The sequence below is a fragment of the Oncorhynchus gorbuscha genome, linkage group LG07 (assembly GCF_021184085.1).
Source record: "Oncorhynchus gorbuscha isolate QuinsamMale2020 ecotype Even-year linkage group LG07, OgorEven_v1.0, whole genome shotgun sequence".
Taxonomy (NCBI): Eukaryota; Metazoa; Chordata; class Actinopteri; order Salmoniformes; family Salmonidae; genus Oncorhynchus; species Oncorhynchus gorbuscha.
Genome location: NC_060179.1, coordinates 74,467,322 through 74,479,367, shown reverse-complemented (window position 1 = coordinate 74,479,367; position 12,046 = coordinate 74,467,322). Strand labels below are relative to the sequence as shown.

Genomic DNA, 12,046 nt, shown 5'->3' with positions numbered 1-12,046 from the left:
AAGTTTGGTAGGCTACTAATGACCATCAGCAGCATCAGAGCTTGGAGAAGTTTAATTACCGTGACTTAACGGTTGCATGGAATTTGACTTCCTTCATGACTCGTGACCTCCAGTGTGGCGGTAATATGGTCACCGCAACAGTCCTAGTGAAAAGTAACCTTTAGGGTTTTTCCTGCACAGAAAGGTTTTGGGCAGGCCGCCTAAGTGTTTTTTTCCGGGCCACCTATGTCCAAACAGATTGTTTTTTTAAAGACTAATACATAAAGTATGTAGAAAGGATAATGGACCTATATATTTTTAAAATAAGATCATCTATGATCAAAAAATCACCAAAATAAAAGGTAGACCGTCATGGAGAATCTAAGGATAGCTTTTGTCATGGCCTTGGTCTCCCATTGATTTTGTTTTAATGTTTGAGTAAGTCAGACAACATAAGCCATGGCAAAATGTGTAGAATTGCAGGAAATATGATTTAAAACTGCACATTTTTCTCAATTTAATCTCAGCAACATGGCAAAATGTATTGAAATGCAGGAAATTAGCAACATTTTGTCATTCTCGGCCAACAGGAGGGCCTCTAAAATGTTTGGTCGTCAACCACATCATTAGCCACTACCCTCCATGCCCACCACCTAAGCCACATTTTGATCCAGTAAAATAACCCTGACCTTACCTAAGACCTAAAATCTTGTGCTAGCTCCCAGTGGGATAACAGTCAGATAATGCGGTTTTGAGTGAATGACCTGGGATCGTGGACTTCAGGAAGCAGCAGAGGGAGCAGCCCCCTATCTACATTGACGGGACAGTAGTGGAGAGGGTGGAGAGTTTTAAGTTCCTCGGCGTACACATCACGGACAAACTGAAATGGTCCAACCACACAGACAGAGTGGTGAAGAAGGCGCAGCAGCACCTCTTCAACCTCAAGAGGCAGAAGAAATTCGGCTTGTCACCAAAAACACTCACAAACTTCTACAGATGCACAATTGAGAGCATCCTGTCGGGCTGGCTGTATATCACCACCTGGTACGGCAGCTGCTCCGCCCATAACCGGAAGGCTCTCCAGAGGGTAGTGCGGTCTGCACAACGCATCACCGGGTGCAAACTACCTGCCCTCCAGGACACCTACACCACCCGATGTCACAGGAAGGCCAAAAAGATCATCAAGGACAACAACCACCCGAGCCACTGCCTGTTCACCCCGCTATCATCCAGAAGCGAGGTCAGTACAGGTGCATCAAAGCTGGGACCGAGAGACTGAAAAACAGCTTCTATCTCAAGGGCATCAGACTGTTAAACAGCCATCACTAACATTGAGTGGCTGCTGCCAACATACTGACTCATCTCCAGCCACTTTAATAATGGAAAAATTGATGTAACCAATTTATCACTAGCCACTTTATATTATATAATGTTTACATACCCTACATTACTCATCTGTTATGTATATACTGTACGCTATACCATCCACTGCATCTTGCCATCTTGATGTAATGTATCACTAGCCACTTTAAACAATGCCACTTCATAGATGCAGAAAGTCAGCATCACAGTGGGTCAATTTCCACAAAAACTAAGAGCGTTGAATCACAAGGCTCAACTTCTTCTCTATTTTAGTGCCCTGGCAACCATGCTGAAATAGTGTGACGTGAATTCGTTGCACATGCGCAGATACTGTGTGGGACTGTGTGAGAACAAAGTCTCGCCTCTCGCTCATCTCAATATCTGTGGTGCTGCTTGTGGAAATGTATTTTCGATGAGTCTCCTTGTAGCCCTTTCTTGCAGTCAAATTACCAAATCGCCCTCTAGTGGACACTTGGGTATAACGTTACTAACATTTTTCATGATTCATAATCAATAAACATTACTTCCAAAAACCTCCTGAAAATCCTGTGTTTCAATGTTAAACGGTTGTGTTAAATATAAAGTGTAATATTGGGATACAAACTCAAAATGTAATACATTTTAACTCGATATCTAATGTGTCTTCTTCTTTTAAGCCCATAACCATGTGTGTGAGGTGTATACTTTTGTTTCAAAGTGGATTTGTTTAAGTCTACCAAGAAACACTGTTCGACCTTGACTTAGCCCACTGCAGTAAATGGTTAAGACATATTTGTGAAGACATCTTGAGAAACATCTTCAAGTCCTCATGTCTCAAGACATCTAAAGATGTCTAATATATAATAATAACATATCTCACATGTATGTCTCAAGACGTCTAAAGATGTCTAATATATAATAATAACATATCTCACATGTATGTCTCAAGACATCTAAAGATGTCTAATATATAATAATAACATATCTCACATGTATGTCTCAAGACGTCTAAAGATGTCTAATATATAATAATAACATATCTCACATGTATGTCTCAAGACATCTAAAGATGTCTCACATGTATGTCTCAAGACATCTAAAGATGTCTCATATGTCTCAAAGATGTCATGTCTCATGTCTCAAGACATCTAAAGATGTCTCAATGTATATAATAATAAAGATATCTCACATGATATGTCTCAAGACATCTAAAGATGTCTCACATGTATGTCTCAAGACGTAAAGATATCTCACATGTATGTCTCAAGACGTCTAAAGATGTCTAAAAGATGTCTCAATATAAGACATAAAGATGTCTCACATAAAGACATCTAAAGATGTCTCACATGTATGTCTCAAGACGTCTAAAGATGTCTCAATGTATAATGTCTCATAATGTCTCAAGACGTCTATGTCTCACATGTATGTCTCAAGACAAAGATGTCTCAAGTATGTCTAAAGATATATAATAATAACATATCTCACATGTATGTCTCAAGACATCTAAAGATGTCTCAATGTATGTCTCAAGACGTCTAAAGATGTCTAATATATAATAATAACATCTCACATGTATGTCTCAAGACAAAGATGTCTCACATGTATGTCTCAAGACATGTCTCAAATGTATGTCTCAATATATAATATGTATCTCACATGTATGTCTCAAGACGTCTAAAGATGTCTAATATATAATAATAACATATCTCACATGTATGTCTCAAGACATCTAAAGATGTCTCATATATATAATAACATATCTCACATGTATGTCTCAAGACGTCTAAAGATGTCTCACATGTATGTCTCAAGACATCTAAAGATGTCTCACATGTATGTCTCAAGAATCTAAAGATGTCTCACATGTATGTCTCAAGACGTCTAAAGATGTCTCACATGTATGTCTCAAGACGTCTAAAGATGTCTCACATGTATGTCTCAAAAAGACTAAAGATGTCTCACATGTATGTCTCAAGACATCGTATGACGACAATGATGGCTGGGTCTGACCGGGGTGGTTTTGTTGTTGCTTTTAGAGAGGCAGGTGTTTTGATTCCCCTACATTATGTTGTTGTTGCTTTTAGAGATGTCTCACATGCAGGTGTTGTGATTCCCCTACATTATGTTGTTGTTGCTTTTAGAGAGGCAGGTGTTTTGATTCCCCTACATTATGTTGTTGTTGCTTTTAGAGAGGCAGGTGTTTTGATTCCCCTACATTATGTTGTTGTTGCTTTTAGAGAGGCAGGTGTTTTGATTCCCCTACATTATGTTGTTGTTGCTTTTAGAGAGGCAGGTGTTTTGATTCCCCTACATTATGTTGTTGTTGCTTTTAGAGAGGCAGGTGTTTTGATTCCCCTACATTATGTTGTTGTTGCTTTTAGAGAGGCAGGTGTTTTGATTCCCATTATGTTGTTGTTGCTTTTAGAGAGGCAGGTGTTTTGATTCATTATGTTGTTGTTGCTTTTAGAGAGGCAGGTGTTTTGATTCCCTACATTATGTTGTTGTTGCTTTTAGAGAGGCAGGTGTTTTGATTCCCCTACATTATGTTGTTGTTGCTTTTAGAGAGGCAGGTGTTTTGATTCCCCTACATTATGTTGTTGTTGCTTTTAGAGAGGCAGGTGTTTTGATTCCCCTACATTATTTTGTGGTTGTTCAAATGTGAATCAACTACTGAGAATTTTTATTCATCTCATTTTCATCTAGCCTATAGTTGCAAATGACACTCATTAACCATTTCTATTGGCAACATGATGCAGGTGTGTCTCACAACTCACATACAGGGGGGGTGGTGATTGTAATTGTGCCACTGACTCATTCTATACAATCATGGACCTGAAAATGAATTTGGCCCAAAACATGATCATTATTCTTCATGGTTTGCTAAAATATGCTGCATTATGAAATTTCTGGATTGTATCACTGGACATAATGATTAATCTTCACTGCACATACATTAAATTAAACAAAATACAGAATACTTAACAGACTATCATAACTCCTTGTCACCCGTTGAATCCATAATATGTTGTCGACCAAATGGAGCAGCAGCATCTGTCTCCAGGTACAGTATGCTTACAGTAGCAGTTAACTACAGATCAGAGGACATGAATATGCGCAATACAACTTCTCATACTACAGGGATTACTGCGCATACAGCTCAGATAGAAGTAGACTATGACTTGAAACATTAGCATACTAAAGTCATGACACGAACATGAGTCTATGTTCAAAACCCATGATGACAATTTAAATGTTTTTTATATTTTTTATTTAAAGATGATGTGTGCTCTTTAACATTAGAGGTGTATCTTACCATATTTTCCTTGGCTATCACGTTCAATTGACTGGTGATAATATCACAGCAAATTATTCAGCTAATACCTCATCTGATACAAATGTTGTCAAATAAATATTGGCTAATGGTAAGCTGCACCTTCATGTTCCCTGAAACAAAATAGTCACCCAGAAATGCAGAATACTAACACTCAGATGACATGATGCCAATGATTTTTTGGTTAATATGCCTAATCCTGAGAAATGCACATCCAAAATTAGCAACAACATCCATCACTTTCGGACTGTTCTACATTTTTCTGAAGGTGCGGTTCTCTATTTCTCTCTGCCGTTACATGGCTTGAGGTCATGAGTCAGATGGAACATCAAAGTGTTTGTAATGACATATTTCACAATGATCCTGACTCATTTCCTGTATGGTAGTTACTTTAAAGGTCTTCAGTGCTTTCGGAACATATTCAGACCCCTTCCCCTTTTCCACATATTGTTACGTTACAGCCTTAAATGTTTCCTAGTCAATCTACATACAATACCCCATGACAAAGCGAAAATGAGACTCGAAATTGAGAATAGGTGCATTCTGTTTCCATTGACCTTCCTTGAGATGTTTCTACAACTTAATTGGAGTGCACATGTGGTCAATTCTAATGACTGGACATGATTTGGAAAGGCACACACCTGTCTATATAAGGTCCCACAGTTGACCGTGCATGTCAGACCAAAAACCAAGCCATGAGGTCGAAGGAATTGTCCCTAGAGCTCTGAGACAGGATTGTATGGAGGCACTGATCTGGAAGGGTACCAAAAAAATGTCTGCAGCATTGAAGGTGCCCAAGAACACAGTGGCCTCCATCATTCTTAAATGGAAAACGTTTGGAACCACCAAGACACTTCTTAGAGCTGGCCGCTTGGCTAAACTGAGAATTCGGGGGAGAAGGGCCTTGGTCAGGGAGGTGACCAGTATCCAGCTGGTGACTCTGTCAGAGCTCTAGAGTTTCTCTGTAGAGATGGGAGAACCTTCCAGAAGGACCACCATCTCTGCAGCACTCCACCAATCAGGGCCTTTATGGTACAGTGAGCAGACGGAAGCAACTCCTCAGTAAAAGGCACATGACAACCCACTTGGAGTTTGCCAAAAGGCCCCTAAAGGACTCTCATACCATGAGAAACAAGATTCTCTGGTCTGATGAAACCAAGATTGAACTCTTTGGTCTGAATGCCAAGGGTCACATCTGGAGGAAAGCTGTCACCATCCCTACTGTGAACCATGTTTGTGGCAGCATCATGCTGTGGGTGATGTTTTTCAATGCCAGGGACTGGGAGACTAGTCAGTATTGAGGCAATAACAGAGCAAAGTACAGAGGTCCTTGATGAAAATCTGCTCCAAAGCGCTCAGGACCTCAGATTGTGGCCAAGGTTCACCTTCCAACAGGACAATGACCCTAAGCACATAGCCAAGACATTCCAGGAGTGGCTTCAGGACAAGTTTCTGAATGTCCTTGAGTGGCCCAGCCAGAGCCCGGACTTGAACCCAATCAAAAATCTCTGGAGAGACCTGAAAATAACTGTGTAGCGACACTCCCCATCCAACCTGACAGAGTTTGAGAGTATCTGCAGAGACGAATGGGAGAAACTCCCCAAATACAAACTTTTAGCATCATACCCAAGAAGATTCAAGGCTGTAATCGCTGCCAAAGGTGCTTCAACAAAGTAATGAATAAAGGGTCTTAATACTTATGTAAATGTGATATTTCCTTCATTTTTATACATTTGCAAAAATGTCTAAAACCCTGTTTTTGTTTAGTCATTATGAGGTATTGTGTGTAGATTGATGACCATTTTTTATTTTTCCCCCCGTTTTTGAAATAGGCTGTAATGTAACAAAATGTGGAAAAAGTCAAGGGGTTTGAATACTTTCCGAATGCACTGTATGTACTTTAACTTGCTGTTCTGTGTGGCTCCGTTGGTAGAGCATGGCACTTACAATGTCAGGGTTTTGGGTTCGATTCCCATGGGGACCAATATGGGGGGGAAGTACAAAAAGGTATGCACTCACTACTAAGTCACTCTGGATGGGAGTGTCTGCTAAATTAATGAAATCTAAGAATTCCATGATACCTTTTCTCACACCTCTTTGAAACATTGACCATCAAACTAGAGGGAATGGCAGCTTCTGGCATGATGCATATAACTGTAAACATGTATAATAGTGTAGAACTACACACAGTACATTCTAATATGCAGTAATTAATACTAACTTGGTATTACTAATTCACAGAAATGACAGTAGTGTGTTGTGAACCATAGCAAGATCCCCTTTTGACCTCTACAGTGTTGGTCATATCATTACTTTTATTACCCTATATTTAAGCATTAAGGCCCGAGGAGGTATGGTATATGGCCAATATCCCACGGCTCAGGACCGTTCTTAAGCATGATACAACGAGGAATGACTGGACACAGCCCTTAGCTGTGGTATATTGGCCATATATCACAAACCCCCAAGGTACCTTCTTGCTATTAAAAATTGGGTACCAATGTAAATAGAGCAGTAAAAAAAAATGTTTTGTCATACCTGTGGTATACGGTCTGATATACCACGGCTGTCAACCAACCTTCATAATTGAGGTTCACTATGTTTGTCATCGTCTATAGGGGCACAAAGGGTTGAATGCCAGCCCAGCCAACCACTGTAAATGCACCAAGGCTTCCAAGTGTTTGATACCCCTCCATTCACTCCATTGCAGACATTATTAAGAGCCCTCCTCCCCTCACCAGCCTCCTGTGAACTCAATACATGATAACTCGCCACACTATCCCCAGGTCCTCTGCTAAGAACATAGAAACACTTACTGCTTCAGTGAGAGGTAGGCGACCTCTTGCCTGAGAATGTGAAATTGACAATGCATACTGGCTCTCTCAATGTGAGTGCTTATTTTCTCCAAGGCTCTGGCCGTTACAGATACAGTACAAGCATACCACACAAGATCAATGACTATACTGAAGAATACTGGTGAGCATTGATATAAACTAGTCCAGGTGAAAAGATGTCCTGACTGATAACCAACAGCAGTCTCATCTGTAGGACTCTAGTATCTACCACTACCTGACAAGCACAACAAAACCAACCCAGTGCTCTATACAACAACTCCACCAGCAAATAGCCCTAAATGTCAACATCCCTTTGAGTAAAACTTTTAAAACATTATGATGAGATATACTCTTATCACATGCACCTTAAGACAAATGTCAATTGCCAATTTAATTAATTTCACTGGTGCCTCCATGAAAATTACTGATTAGAACCCTTGTGGAAATCCTTCAATTACTTCAATTTGAGAAGAGATATGATCTCAATCAACCATGTAGATTATCACCGGCTAATTATTTCTACCAGTTAATGGAAAGGAGGAATTTGCACACACATATGGACTATTTTCTTCCCTTCAGACATAAGAAATAGCTTGTCTAATGTACAAATTCCCATAGATTATTCCAACTAGGCATGCTTTTAAAAGAAAAAGTGCAATGACGTACATGATGTGCACATATTCATAATGCATTACACACATGTAAGAAACACATATAACTGAAGAGGTATATGTCACATTGGTATGAATGATCTGGAGACAGACGCAGGAATGCGTAATAGTTTTTTTTACTGCACCCAAATTACGGCGTGCCGTGTAAAGACATGGGCACGAAGACCAAATAAACACTATACACAACACAGGGTTGTGAACCCCTAACAACAGAGGGAGGAGTACCTCGAATAAATAACACATGCGCATAATGATTAACACACGGGACGGGACAAGAACCGTAATCATCTGCGCAATCCACAAGGACACGAAAGCCCAAAACACACAGCACAGGTACTCACACGCACCAATTGTAACAATAATGGACAGCCCAATGGAAACCAAAGGGCACACTTATACAAGTACTAATCAGTGGGAATAGGAGACAGGTATGCGTAATGAAAGTTCCGGAGGGATCTGTGACAGTATAGGTGATATCATTGGTATAATTTCAGTCGCAATGGCAGCTGTGGTTACGGTGTGGTACAGTTATAGCAGCGGCAGCTTGCTGGTACAGTGGTAGCAGTGCAGGTAATAGCACATTTGTACCATGGCTAACTGAGGCATAACCTTTTTTAAAGCCAGTAATGACACATGGCTTAGAGGTCTTCTGAATTACATCAACTTTTTTTGTCTGATTAAAGCTACAATATGTAACTTTCTGAGGTGACCTGACATATTCACATAGACATGTCAGTTGTAGATCTGTCATTCTCAATGAAAACAAGTATACAAAGTGGAAGATCTGCCCTATGTGCGCTATTTCTATGCTTCCGTTTTTAAGTTTTGTTTTTGTGTCTTTTACTTTTGGTTTTGTACTCCAGCTTCAAACAGCTGAAAATACAATTTGTTTGGTTATGGAAAATATACACTACCATTCAAAAGTTTGGGGTCACTTAAAAATGAAGACCAGCATCCCGGAGTTGCCTATTTACTGTTGACGTTGAAAATGGTGTTTTGCGAGTACTATTTAATGAAGCTGCCAGTTGATGACTTTTGAGGCGTCTGTTTCTCAAACTAGACACTCTAATGTACTTGTTCTCTTGCTCAGTTGTGCACCTGGGCCTCCCACTCCTCTTTCTATTCTGGTTAGAGCCAGTTTGTGCTGTTCTGTGAAGGGAGTAGTACACAGCGTTGTACGGCATCTTCAGTTTCTTGGCAATTTATTGCATGGAGTAGCCTTCGTTTCTCAGAACAAGAATAAACTGACGAGTTTCAGAAGAAAGTAATTTGTTTCTGGCCATTTTGAGCCTGTAATCGAACCCACAAATGCTGATGCTCCAGATACTCAACTCGTCTAAAGAAGGCCAGTTTTATTGCTTCTTTAAGCAGAACAACAGTTTTCAGCTGTGCTAACATAATTGCAAAAGGGTTTTCTAATGATCAATTAGCCTTTTAAAATTATGGACTTGGATTAGCTAACACAACGTGCTATTGGAACACAGGAGTGATGTTTGACGATAATAGGCCTCTGTACGACTATATAGATATTCCATTACAAATCTGCCTTTCCAGCTACAATAGTCATTTAGAATATTAACAATGTCTACACTGTATTTCTGATCAATTTGATGTAATATTTTAACAAAAAATTGCTTTTCTTTCAAAAACAAGGACATTTCTAAGGGACCCCAAACTTTTGAATGGTAGTGTATTTCACAGTGGTTTAGATGGTACGATAATTCTCTACACTATAGTTGTTTGTTTTGTCAAATAAACTGAATTCATGCAAACTATTCGAATTTTAGAAACCAGGAAATGACAGAGAGATTTTTGCCTAGTGCACCTTTAAATAGCTGAACAAGCTGAATAGTTTTTTTGTTGGCCTCTTGCCCGGTTTCACTGAAGTCAAAACCACTCCAATACAGTCCTGAAGCTCTACCGATATATTATTTCTGTAAAAATACAGTCCTGAAGCTCTCCGGTATATTTCTGTAGAGGATCTTTGATTCCATTTAGTTTAAAACCGATCATTTGTGCTCCCATAGTTCACAGTCATCACCACTGAACCATAAAAGCTTGGCTTCCAGGGTCTGGGGGCAATATTTAGGCTGTTTCAGGTCTCAGGGATGGGAATGTAGGATGGCGAAGCCCCACTATAAAGGAATCACCAAGGTCATATTTGCTTTTTGTAGGAACACAAACCCACGCCCTTTCAAGGTGTAAGAACACCCTGACCTGCTATTCACACAGTCAAATCTCTAAATATGGGTGTGTGTGCGTGCGTGCGTGCGTGCGTGCGTGCGTGCGTGCGTGCGTGCGTGTGTGCGTGCGTGTGTGCGTGTGTGTGTGTGTGTGTGTGTGTGTGTGTGTGTGTGTGTGTGTGTGTGTGTGTGTGTGTGTGTGTGTGTCCGTGTGCGCACCATTGCCTGTCTTATCTTCATGTGAGGGTCGCTGATGATAGTCTGACATGAAGTGACAAGCATGGCAATTTTGTGGGAAACATTTGTAGCCTACTATTTAGTAAAATGGAGTTGAGGTCCAGGCTGCATTTTATTGGGGAAAGTTTCTCTGACTATCTGTCTCTCTTACAAATCCAGTAACACAAGCTATGATTAAAGTGTCTTGTATTTTCTCTTGGATGGCACTAACACCAACAAGGAATCTTTGAAAAGATAAGTTATATAGCTGGTTTTAATGTATTTTAACACACCTTTGGTTCAATTTAACCAGTAAGTCTCGTGCATAATAAATACGACGTAGCTAATCAGTACAGGTATCCACCCCCCTTCATCTCCCAACATACTGTATGTGATGCCTGTGGACACAATGGACTGGTAGACAAAACCAATCAAATCATCTACAACACATTGATAATTGTAGCGATAAAGACCGGCCAAAACAATGACACGTTACCTTCGGCAAGCAGACGCATTGCATGAACAAATGAGGAGTCCAGCGTATCTTTCTCGGCCATCAGCTCCGGTAAGCATTTCTCCTGATCCATGATAAGGTACCTCTCCTGTTCACCGCTTGTGCAGGTGAGACGACAAAAGTGATGAGAGGGTCGGAATGCGCGTGTCTCTTCTACTCTCTTTATAGGTAGGCTACCGCAAGAAAATCCGTAAGGAATCTCTTCAATTACACGTGATGCTTGACTGAGAACTGAACGACATGCAGAGCTATAAACACATCTCTCCACATCCCACTCCCTCCTGGAGAATCAACCACCTTAGCTACAGAGAGACTGCGTGGCGCTCCCCGCCCCTCTGAAACACGATTGGTCATATGAGACAGACTATTCGCAAACAACAAATCTCAACACTGTTATGATAATGCGCTGTTGTAGTAGGCTACAGCGAATATTTTCCTTCAGCCGCTGTCCTTGGTGCTGACAGTTTCTCACGTGTGGAACAAGCAGACACATTTTAGTAAATTAGCAGACACCCTTATCCAGGGTAACTTACAGTAGTGAGTGCATACGCTTTCATATTTATCCGTACCGGTCTCCCGTGGAAAGCGAACCCACAACCCTAGCGTTGCGAGTGCCATGCTCTACCAACTGATCTACACGGGACTTAAATACGGTGAAGTTAGATAGGCAACACAATAAACATGTTAATGTGAATGAAATGCAAGGTCTTAGGCTACCGTACATTAATGTCCATGTATTGCCACTACTTTATTCCTTTTACTGGACAAAAAGTATTTTGACAATATATTTGTGGCAGGTGAGAAATGCATGGACAACATGGAATTAGGTTGAATTTCTTTAAGGCAACAGCTGTCTTACACAAATTGGTCTGCAATGGAAATAAATTAGATGGTACCGATCAAACATCTCAAGGCATTCCTAAAATTAATTTACACAATATAAATGAGTCATTACAGTTGATCGTCACAATTTAAAT

At 40.3% G+C, this 12,046-nt stretch overlaps 1 protein-coding gene across 2 annotated transcripts in view; it reads right to left on the bottom strand.

Moving 5' to 3' along the window:
• The window catches only part of LOC124039356 (KH domain-containing, RNA-binding, signal transduction-associated protein 2-like), a 152,512-nt gene extending 141,176 nt beyond the window's left edge, over nucleotides 1-11,336 (bottom strand). For both annotated transcript variants that reach the window (XM_046355316.1, XM_046355315.1), the window contains exon 1: nucleotides 11,052-11,336. In XM_046355316.1, coding sequence (XP_046211272.1) covers nucleotides 11,052-11,142 — 91 coding nt within the window. In that variant the 5' untranslated portion in view covers nucleotides 11,143-11,336. The remainder of the gene's footprint in view (nucleotides 1-11,051) is intronic.
• Nucleotides 11,337-12,046: the final 710 nt, after the last annotated feature.